Below are 12,054 nucleotides of genomic sequence, written 5' to 3' on the forward strand. Positions count from 1 at the left end.
TATTGAGTGTTTGTTTAGAATAGTCAGTGTGCAAAGTAATTTTAATGTTAGAATTAAAAATACTTTTCCTTATCTCAAAAATCTCAAATTTCCCTTGTGTAATCTCTAAAACCTAAATGCATTTCAGACATTTTTTTTCAGTAAAATTTTATAGCTTATCTGTTATTTAATCTACCCTAGCTCAAAACAGGATTGGTCTATTTGACTGACCTCGTAACCACCAAAAAAAAAAATTTAAATAAACCTAAATTACCCTTTTTTTCTTTTTAGAATGACTTCAAATTGTAGCTTCATGCTACATTTGTTTATCTTAAATAGCTCTAAGTTTGTAACAATATACATCCATTTATAATTAAATTTTATTCTCTTATTGCCCTTTGAACTGTGTGTCTAACTACTATTTGTGCCATTATAAGTGGTAACTCACTCGGGGAGTGTGCAGCTCACATTACGTTATCAAATTACATTACCCATGCGCTGCTTGCGTGCATACCTCGTGAACCATTTTAATTATTTTATTATTGTTACTTATTTAACCTAATCTAGTCTTGAATAACTTAAAAAGATCCATATTTTTATATTTTAGTTACTTTTTTAATAATAAAGAATAAATGTGAAAAACAAGAAATAAAGTACTTACCCAATCTTATTTTTTCTTGCTCTCGAGTTTCCGAAGGGATTTAACCCTAATTTTTTATACTATATATAGTAATGCACTTAATAATTTTTATTTAATTAAATAATGCACCAAAGAATATAGAATAATAATAACATGCAAAAAATAGACAAATTCACTTACCTCTTAAAATTTTCATGGCTTTCTACTTATGCGACAAGAGCTGTTACAAATTCATTCACGGGAACGAATCTTGTACTGTGAGTGAAATTGACGATATTCTGTTCCAAACACAACATTATACAATACTTCATTTGATAGATGGAAACCTTGACTTTCTATTAGTTATAGTTAATATATGATGAAACTTGAGAGAGAACTATCAACGAATTGTGAAAGAGATGATGTGGCTGGAGGGGTCTGATTTTCTAATCGATAGCTCTGTAACCAAACAAAATTGAAGGCTATAAAAATTATGGTTTGTTAGAGCAATAACGATTTTATAGAGAGTATTTTATATTCTTAAATTCACTTCCCTAGTTGAATTCTGTATGCAATAAAAGGAGCTAACAGTTGGTGTGAGGTTGAAAGCTGTTGAACTGTGTGTGTGTGTGTACTGGAAAGCAGCTAACTAGTATGGACTTATAGTTATGTTCAAAAGTGTGCCTTTGGAATATATTGCCTTATCAATGCCTGATTATGATTTAACTGCTCTATTGTCATAACTTTATCAAATCTTCACATGTTTGAACATAGATGATGTGGAATTGAAGACATAGGTTTGCTTGGTAATGCAAGGAAGTATATGACCCTGACAACTTTATATTTTCCAGATGTTTGCTGTTAAGTTGCATTGTACACTCAGATTGTATATTTCATCATCATTTTCACTATAACTCACTGAATATGCTGCATAAGCAGACCTTTGCTAATTTTTAACTTGTTAACACTTGAATCTTTGCTCATTTTCAATCTAGACTATGCCATAACTTCATTAGGGGATTGTTACAAATTTTTTGTGTAGTTACTCATTTTAGTAGCATTGAGAGCATATATATTCTCTCATTACTTGTAACTGAAACTAATTATTATCCAATATATAAAATGTTAAGAAGTATTTCCATGATGGTGTTTATTGGTCATAGAATATGTATCAACTGTATAATTTTATATAATTACAGATTTGTGGAGACTGGACAGATGACTGAACAGTTTCCGTACAGAGGAAAAGCTCTATTTGCTTTTGAAGAGATTGATGGAACAGATGTTTGTTTCTTTGGAATGCATGTACAAGAGTATGGCTCAGAGTGTCCCATGCCAAATACCAGGTAAGCTTTTCTATGTATGGACACTAAACTCGTTACTTACTATGGGTGTGTACATGGTGTACCTTATTTCTAATCCCATGGGTACACATTAAATCAAATATATGGTTTGTAGGGTCTTCAATATAATGTACAAAAAAGTCAATCTAATATAAAAAGAAGAGGTTAAATTTTTCTTGGTTCCTAGGAATAAAATCCCTAGTTGTGAAAGGATTAATTTTGACATTCAAATTTTGTCTTGTTTTATATATCATGATTTCAGTAACATGCATGTATTGTAACTTTTTTTAACAACTCAATTAAACTTAGACAAACTTTTGTATTCTAGTTTGGATAACATTTAAATTTACATAGGCTGTTAAGTAAATTGGGATTTATCTGAACTGGTGTAAAATTTATATTCAGTACTTTTTTATGCTTTTTGTGTGTGCGTTATTGTTGTTATATCTTATAACTGATTAACTCAGACTTTGAATCATTTTCTTATGGTGGTTTGTAGGTTCCTGATGATCATCCATACAACCAAACCTGCTGTTGTCTCCTGTATCAATTGCAAGGGGGGCACCAGGTCTTGCATTCTCTGTTTCCATGCTCTCGACCTCTTTTTCTGAGTCCATTCTTTACATATACATCTAATAGCTTGTCATATTCTGGGTGCCTTGATTCTTGTCATGTTTCAGTGGATGTGCTCTCATCTAGACACACCTCTTTTGTATGCTTTTCCCATTCATCTCAATGCCAAACTTCCCCTTTTTTTTTGGCCCCTGGTTTCTCATCTCTCAGCTTTTGCTGTGGATACATTCAGTCAGGACTGGTCCAGCCTATTTATCTATGCTACCCTCCAATTTGTCATCTCCCTTGTGTCTTTTCTCTCATTCTGGTCACTTCGTGTGAAATCCTCATGCTCGCTCTGCACTGGCTGGCTTGCTGAGTTTAGCTTTCCTATTTTGAATATTGTCTGGTCCTTCTCTTCCTCTTCTTCTGTCATGTTCCCTACTCCTTCATCCTAACTCCTCTCTCTTCCATTTGGCAGTGTTGCCACACTGGCTTCACATGTGGGTTTTGCGTCATGCTTTCTCCCCTACCCATCTATCTATCCTCCATCTTTCTGAATTTTTATATGACTGTTCGTTTAAGGCTTATTGCGTTCGACCATTGCTGGCTACAGGGCAGCTCTGCGTAATTCCTTCAGGTTTGCCCATTATTGTCATGTATTCTCCTCTCCTTTCTCTACTTTTTTCTTCTTTCTGAAACCTTCAAACTCCTCATCTGGCAGTTCTTTTTGATTAGAGCCGGAATGTTGTTCTCCATGTCCTTACCCATCCTCTCTCTGCACCTTTAGTCTCTTGTTCCTTGTACTATCTTTCATTTAAGTCCTATTTTTTCTTTTTGCCTGTGGCTGTAGAAGATCTCGTGTATGCCATTGATGCTTCCCATATTCTTTTTCATCCTTTTTATATTCTTTGTTACCCTGTTTGTGCTTTTCTCCCTGAAATGTCTATGGCTCATGAAGGGGAAAGCATGTTCACTCTACTTCCTTTCCTTCCATTTCTCACTTATATTCTCATTGTGATCTGGATCGTTTTCTCAGTTCCATCCATGAGGTTCCTTGTTGCTTGGCCTGCACTGCTCTTTTTCACGATTCATGCTACTGTCTACTAATTCTATTGAATTTCTTATCTACCCAAGATATTTCACCCATTACCTTACACGATCTTTACAGCAGCTCATCTATTTAGCCTATGCTTCATTGGATGTAGATTCACATCAACTCTTTTAGGTCTCCTATTGCCCAGTCCGATTACTTACTCCATGGCTGTTCACTTCTGTCATCCATTGGTGGAGATTGTACAGGCTGGCGTGTGGACTGTCCTGCATACTTTTGTCACACATTATCTTCATCATCTAGCCATCTCTTCATCTTTGGGATATCAACTTCCTCCCATTGCCATTTTACACAACTAACCAACTCTGACTGGATAAGTTCTTTTTCTATATATCTTCCCTTTACAGGGGCCTATTTTTATATCTGTCGATCCCACTCACTGGTGAGTGGTAAATGTCCGTGTATACTTAATCTTAAATCCACACTGTGCAGCCTTTAAAGTCTATAACGCTCACTAATGAGATGGGGTGTTCCACAAGACCACTCGACAGTTTCTCTTAGTATATTGGTTCATAAAAAGATCTGTTCCAGACCATACAACTCATGTACTATCATGAGTATAGCAGTGTTGGAATTGCTGCCCACTTCTATGGTCCTAGTTGAATAAATTTGGACCAACTTGCTTTTTAAAATTAGGTTTTCATGTTCATCCATTGCACAGTCTTAAACCTATAAGGACAGTACTGTGTTTAAACCCTTTTTGCACATGTTGCTGAGTTACATTCAAAATTTAATTAAATCACTTTACCACCATTTTGTCGGTGCATAAACTGTCTCTGCCAACGTTAATGTTATATCATCCACGGGCAACTGTTGCTGTGTGTCGACATAAATAATCAAAGATAAGTAAAAATTAAACATTAAAAATAAACTATAACTTAAAATGTAAAGATGTGAAGTTACACATATGACTCAAGAAGATATTTTAAGATTATTCAATGAAGAGATAAAAGGTGTGTACATATTTCCATTTCGTACCTTTTTACATTTCCTTATATTCATGATAATAGCAGAGTTAATGATGATGTAGAGAAAATAGCAAATAAAATATAAACATTTACCTTAAAAAACTTTTGTATTCATTTGGGAAGTTCTAGAGATAATGAAAATGAAATGTGAAAATTGTAAAATGAAAATAATATTTTTATACTTAACATGAAAATCACCTTGTAGATGAACTATTCAGAGACTGAGTGCAAACAACTACATTAAATAACAAATGTTTGGTAGAAATAGTAGAAAAATTTAATATTTTTCTCAAACTATATAATTTCATGAAAGTTCTTGTCAAGTTTTAACAATTTTATCCACCGGTTTTATTATTGGAAAGAAATTTAACAAAAGTTATGTAACATACTTAAGCCTGAAGTATGTCATCATTATCAGGTTAAGGTGTTGCATTCCTCTAGACTCACCACCACAATTTTCACCCCTCTTTTATGGAATACAGGAGTCCTTGCCACATACAGTTCCTAGCTGCTGGGGTGATGGAACATGAAAGCTTCCTCCCAAGTGTGACCACTTCCACTCAGCAGAGAGTAGGGCACTAGTGCTCTATTGGTGTAGTCAGTGTGTACCCTCCTCCTACTGCAGACCAGAAGTGACGTATCAAATGCCACCTGGTTTTGAACTGGAAGAATCCACCACATGCAGTTCTCTTTTCTAGCTGGCTTTCCCCCATCCTACTACCACCTGGATGTTGGTTCCAGGTGGTCTGGTGTTGGATCAGAGCAGGACCAGCCAACATAAGTCGTCACACATGTGGTTGGTAGGGTCCTTCTTCCTACCACAGACATGATGAAAAATTCTCAACACTGATTGATTTTGGACTGGATTTGACCCACCATGTTTTCATTCCTCTTCTTTACCATTGCCCAGATTCGGGTTGTGTACTGGGTCTGTGCACATGTGCCATGCCTAGATTGCTATAACAGAAGTTACTTTTCCCTTCTGCTTCCTGGTCTAAATAAAGGTGGAGAGGGTTGGGACCATTCTCTTACTGCAGACTGGAAGATACATATCCAGTGCTGTCTGGTTTTGGACTGGCATTGACCCACTGAGTTTTGTCTGACATACCCTAGCCACTACACACCATGGAATGTTCTTTCCACCATTGGACTTGCTTTCTTTCTGCCCAGCTTGGTGACATGTATCTTCACTGCATGTGAAGAGTATACCCTGATACAGATGAGGTGCAGTATCTATTGGAAATACATTTTCATTGTTAGAAAATAATAACTTTCACACAAAAAATAAAAAAATTAGTTATATATATATTGCTATAATATGAATTGATTAAAGGCTTTGCTGTTGATATTTTATGTCTCAGTAAAATCCTATATATATTTCTTGATTTATTATATAATGTAGACCTCTTTATATTTTGCCTTAGCATTTTTGTTTTCCTATAACAGGTAACCTTAACGTGTGTAGTTTACATGTAATAGATCAGGGTAAATTAACACTACAATTCGGAGGGGGGAGAGGGAAGGGTATCTTGGTTGCTGCTGTATGATCTAACTTTTTCCTTGTATCTCTTGCTTAGAAATAAAAGTACATAATTTATAAAGTACATTTCACTTTCTCATTATCTTCCTTTGATTATTCTTTTCACTTTATACATAATGTTCAGTTATGTTATGACTTTGACTTGTTTCTCCCCTCAAATAATTACATATGGACTGACCCAACTTACTTCCCTACTAAGAGAAAATTTTAAATCATTGGAGTACACAGTGGTTGACTATATTTTCAGTTCTAAGTATACTGAAAGCATGTTTTCAGGCAATTAATAAATAAAAGTGCCAGTTGCAATGTGGTGTTTTATTTTGCTGCTAATAATTGAGACTTTGTTATTTTATTGTCATGAATTTATGAAGCATGGTCATCCTTTAGGGAAAAAACCTGTAGAGGTGTATATTTTCACAAAAAAGTACAAAAAGCCCCAGATTACATTTTGTGTATGAAACCCTGATCATGTGTGATATGCTATAGTTTCAATGCTTATGACTTTTTCCCTGAAAAAATTTATTAAATGCCATGATAATGAAATTATTTCTAACTTCTTAAAGATTACATATATAATGTAAATGGTGTAGCTCTTTTCAAATAAAATGTTAACTTCAGAAAGAGGTTTTCATCCATTTTATGATAATTTTCTGTTTCTTCTAGTCCTAACAAACCTTTCGAATTTCATTTAATGTTACTACAAATGTAAAGTAATTATGTGGGAAAGTTATTAAATATACGTTTTAGGGTATGTCTCTTCAAACCACCAGCTGTATAGATTTTGAAAAGTTTATGTTACATAAATTGTATATATTGCGTTGCTGAAGAATGAAAGCTGGTAATACTATTTGCCATATAAATTTGAAAATATAAGATTCTAATTTATGCTTTTTAAAAATGTATTATTATTTTAATTTAAGCCATATAAGGTGTAAGTTAGCGTCTAAAACTTTTCATACATCTCATTGCATTTTCAAGTAAAACTTTATTATAAGCATTATTTTTTTTTCTTACAGTGCAATATATATTTATTTTTGAATGGGCATATATCAGCAGGATTTCACAAAATTTAATATTTAAATTATTTTATCAATATATAAAAAAGGAAATTTTAGAAAGGTCTTTAGTTGTGCTAACATAAAGTAAAAATTAGTTTCAGCTAATTATATAAATAGGACTTTAAAGTATTTTGGTGTTAATGTTATAGTTGCAAGTCTTCAGAAGTTGTACTTAAAATTTGATTGTTCTAGAGCTTATGAACAAAACTTAGAACCAAAGTGTCACATGCACACATAAAAAAAAGTCGTTCTAGAATTGCAGATTATGTATATCTAGAATAGTGTACTTTTTCAAGTTTTGGCATTAAGAAAAAATACAAAATTTATATTTAAAGTGTGAAAATTTGACATGAAAAGATAATAAATCTTGCCCTAAACTTTTAGCTTGTCAAAGAGCTTGAACTTAGTAATTTCTGTGATATATTTTGCAAGTTACATACATGTTGAAACCTTGGTATATTTATATGCAAATAGGTATTGTAGGTAATGGGAAAATGTACATAGTGTTACACAAGAATGAGAGATAAAGCATGCAAATTTATGATAATGTAATATAGCCCTGTAGTAAGTACAGCAATGTAAACCAATGTTTAATACGTATTTGGTATAATCTTTCCTTTGGATATAAAGAATACTTTGAATATAATGTTCATTTCAACACGTGATAACAACATTGACTAACTCTCACTACAGGCTTGGTCCCAGGGACTGACCTCATAACCATTTTTACTAGTTATAGATTTTGTACTATAACTTTTAATACAGCAATGTGTATCTTCACAAAATTTGACAGACTTTTATTAAACATTACAAGCCTTTTCTACAAAACAAATCAGGTTTTTAATTAAGTATTTTTACTAATGATTTATATGTGAATATAGATTGTATTTCTATATACTAGTCTGAGTGCTAAGTGATTTTCACATGAAGATTAAATGTACTTTTCTTCATCTCAGAAAACTCAAATTTTATTTGTATAAACTGTAAAGCCTCCTAAATATATTTCAAACATTTTTTGTTGTATTTTTCAGTAAAACTTTACATTTTATCTGTTATTTTCTCGACTCTGACTTTATACAAGGTTGGTCAATTTGACTAACCTCATAACCACCAAAAAAAAAGGAAATAAATCTAAATTACCCTTTTTTATTTCTATAATGACTTCAAATTGTAATATGAAACTACATTTGTTTATCCTAAATAGCTTTTAATCTCATAACAGTATACATCTATTGATACTTGAGTTTTATTGCCTTTTGAACCCTGTGTAATTACTATTTGTACCATTATAAGTTGTAAATCATTCAGCAAACATGTAGCTCATGTTACACTATCTAATTACCTTATCTGCAAGCTACTTGCAAGCATACCTCATGAAAAAAAGTTTATTATATTATGATTATTAGTATTTATTTCACCTAATCTAACCTTAACTGAGATCAAATATTTTCCTACTTTTACATTTTATTTGCTTTTATAATAATAAATAAAGAATACACATTACAAACAAGAAAAAAAGGTGCTTACCCAAGTCTTCTTTTTTTTTTTTTTGCTGTTGACAACCCTTAACCCCACTTTTTTATACTAATGGTAGTAGTAGTACACTAAATGTTTTTTATTTAATTAAATAATACACCAAAGAACACACATTAATAATGTGTAAAAAGCAGACAATGCCCCATAACTATCACAATTTTTCTAACTATGTGACAAGAGCTGTTAAAAATTCATCTAAGCTCATTGACATGTTTATCACGGGAATCAAGCTTAAACTGAATGCAAAATTGGCAGTTCTCTGTACAGAAAACAATATAATATAATATGTTATTTGATAGATGAAAACTTTGGCTTTTTATTCGTTATAAATAATTTAATATTGAATGTTAGAGAAAACTGTTGGCAGTTTCTGAAAGAGAGGATGTGACAGGTATGATTGTCTATTTCATGGGTCTGTCACCAAATAAGATTGAAGGCTATACAAATTATGCATTGCCTGAGCGATGATGGTATTATAATAAGTAACTTAAGTTAAATTTCATACTTTCTCAGAGTGGTTGTTAATTAACTTAGAGGAGAGGAGATGCTTAGAGAGCAAATGTCACAATTCTCACAGTAAGGGAATTCCAAATTTTTTTTGTCTGATATTGTCTTATAAAAGTAAGAACTTAAAATTTATATATTACTAAAATATGGATTACTAACTACGTTTATATGCTGTATTTATTGGTATACCATGAAAAGAAAGTAGTTTAATTAAGTTTTGAATTTAACTCACTAAAACCTTGTGACGTGCAGAAATAGTGGCAAGAGGGTTAATTCTTTCGCATCAGGTATGTTAGAGTTGGCATGTCACAACCTTTCACAGAGTTACATTCAAAATTTAATCATATTACTTTATTATCCATATATACGAATACACTTGGCATCAAAACATAGTTAATATATCAACTTTTAATATTATTTAAGTTTTAAGTTCTTAATTTTATGAGTAGTATGAGAACTTTGACATTTGTTATCTATGCATTTCCTCTTTAATTTATTTACCACCCCTCCAAGAAATTTGGAATTCAACATAAATTACTCATTATAATATAGTTATTGCTCAGGCAAAACATAATTTTATAGTCTTCAATCTTTTTTGGATTCAGAGCCATAAACTAGAAAATGAGACCCCTCCGGCTATGCCCACCTATCACATCCTCCCTTTCACAACTTGTCAATAGTTTTCTCTGATGCTTAATATTACAATATTTATAACCAATAGAAAGTGAAAGTTTCAATTTATCAAATGACATATTATATTGTGTTGTTTTCTGCACAGATAATCGTCACTTTTGCTTCCAGTTCAAGCTTGATTCCTACAGGAAAGGCAAAGATGAGCTTAGCTGAATTTCTAACAGCTCTTGTCAAATAGTTAGAAAGCCAGAATAATTGTGATAGTTATGGGCCATATTCTGCTTTTTGATTGTTATTATTCTGTGTTCTTTGGAGCATTATTTAACTCGATAAAAAATTTATTTAATGCAGTAGTACTATTAGTATAAAAAGTAGGATTAAATGTCATGTACAGTTGACAGCAAAAAGAAAACGACCTATGTAAGTACTTTACTTTCTTGTTTTTCATGTGTATTCTTTATTTGTTATTATAAAAGTAACTAAAATGTAAAAATTAGAAGTGTTATGTAATTCAATAGGTTTAGATTAGGTAAAATGAAAAATAATAATAATGATAAAATTTTTCATGAGGTACTCTTGCAAGTAGCCCGTGTGTTATGTAATTCAATAGGGTTATATTAGGTAAAATAAAGAATAATAATGACAAAATTTTTCATGAGGTACTCTCGTGAGTAGTCCATGTGTTATGTAAATCGATAGAGTAATGTGAGCTGCATGTTCGTCAAGTAATTCAGATTTAATGGAAAGATTATTAGTTTAGACATAGTTTAAAGGGCAATAAACAGTAGAATTAAATATAAACAGATGCATACTATTATGATATTTATGCTAGTTAGGATAAACAAATCAAGTTTCATGTTACAATTTGAAGTCATTCTAGAAAGAAAAAAGGGTAATTTAGATTTATTTCCTTTTTGGGGGTGGGAGTGGTGGTTACAAGGTCGGTCAAATTGACCAACCTCATATAAAGCTAGTGTAGAGAAAATGACAGAAATATAAAGTTTTTCTAAAAAAAACATTTGATATTTTATTTAGGAAATTTGAGGGATTATGCAAACAAAATTTGAAAATATTCAGATGAAGAAAAGTGTTTTCAATCTTAATATGAAATTCACTTTGCACTCCGAGCAGTCAACACTCTGACACTATATAATTAAGCAGAAACTTTTAGTAATAATACATAATTAAAAATTCTTATTTTTTGTTTATGGAGGACTTTTAAAGTTTACTGAAAGCTTGACCAGTTTTGTGGAGATACAATAAGTACTTTCAGAGTTATAGTTACAAGGTTCTGTAAAATACAGGTGTCCATTCTGGTGGGGTTAAAAACGTTTGCCTATTTCTTTCATTGAATACTCAAATGACTTTTGTTTGATATTTGTGCACGATAGCTAATCAGAAATTGCCTTTACTCTTCTCCACTTGTGTTAAAACCTTTACTGAACAGTAAATTATATCATATTAAAAACATATGAAAAACTTGATATCTTTACAATAAAATTGTAAAGATGTCAAAATTTATTTAATGCCTATTCATTATCCCAGACTTTACTTTTATTATTATATTTTATTCTTTTACAGGCGTGTTTATATAGCTTACCTTGATAGTGTTCATTTCTTCAAACCCAAGCAGTACAGAACAGCTGTGTACCATGAAATACTTCTTGGATATTTGGAGTACGTCAAACAGTTGGGGTAAGTGATAAATAGCATTCATTTTTCATATAATTCAATATATATATATATTAGTGAAACTGTAGCATCATCCATAATTGTAAAGGTTAAATTCTGATTCCTTTTTACTTTAATAATGAAAGTCTTCCGGATATTTCTAAAAAATCCTGAAAACCTCAGGTTTTCTTCCGGAGAAACACATTTTTTAAAATTATTTATCGGATTTTGGTGTTCCATGCCATAGATATGCGTTTATGCAATCGCACGGTTTGTTTACATTCGGCAACAGGGCGCCGCCAATTTATAGTCTCGCAATGCTTGCTGGCGTGTACGAGACCTTGTATGCTTATAATGCAAACTTCATGTCATGTGAACGAGATTTTATCTCGAAAATATGCTTTAGAAAACGCGGTCATTCTTTTGTGTACCTTTCTATTGAGCAAGACATTTGAAGAGCCTTATCTATTCAAAGGTGTTTACCGAATCGATAATAGATCAAATGAAATGTACAAACAAGTAGATAGGTCGGCG

General features: G+C 32.0%; 1 protein-coding gene across 2 annotated transcripts in view; it reads left to right on the top strand.

The window, feature by feature from the left end:
• The window catches only part of LOC106474685 (CREB-binding protein-like), a 153,990-nt gene that overhangs the window by 114,185 nt on the left and 27,751 nt on the right, over positions 1-12,054 (top strand). For both annotated transcript variants that reach the window (XM_022379968.1, XM_013935380.2), the window contains exons 19-20: positions 1,798-1,944; positions 11,431-11,544. In XM_022379968.1, coding sequence (XP_022235676.1) covers positions 1,798-1,944; positions 11,431-11,544 — 261 coding nt within the window. The remainder of the gene's footprint in view (positions 1-1,797; positions 1,945-11,430; positions 11,545-12,054) is intronic.

The sequence above is a fragment of the Limulus polyphemus genome, unplaced genomic scaffold, assembly GCF_000517525.1.
Source record: "Limulus polyphemus unplaced genomic scaffold, Limulus_polyphemus-2.1.2 Scaffold141, whole genome shotgun sequence".
Taxonomy (NCBI): Eukaryota; Metazoa; Arthropoda; class Merostomata; order Xiphosura; family Limulidae; genus Limulus; species Limulus polyphemus.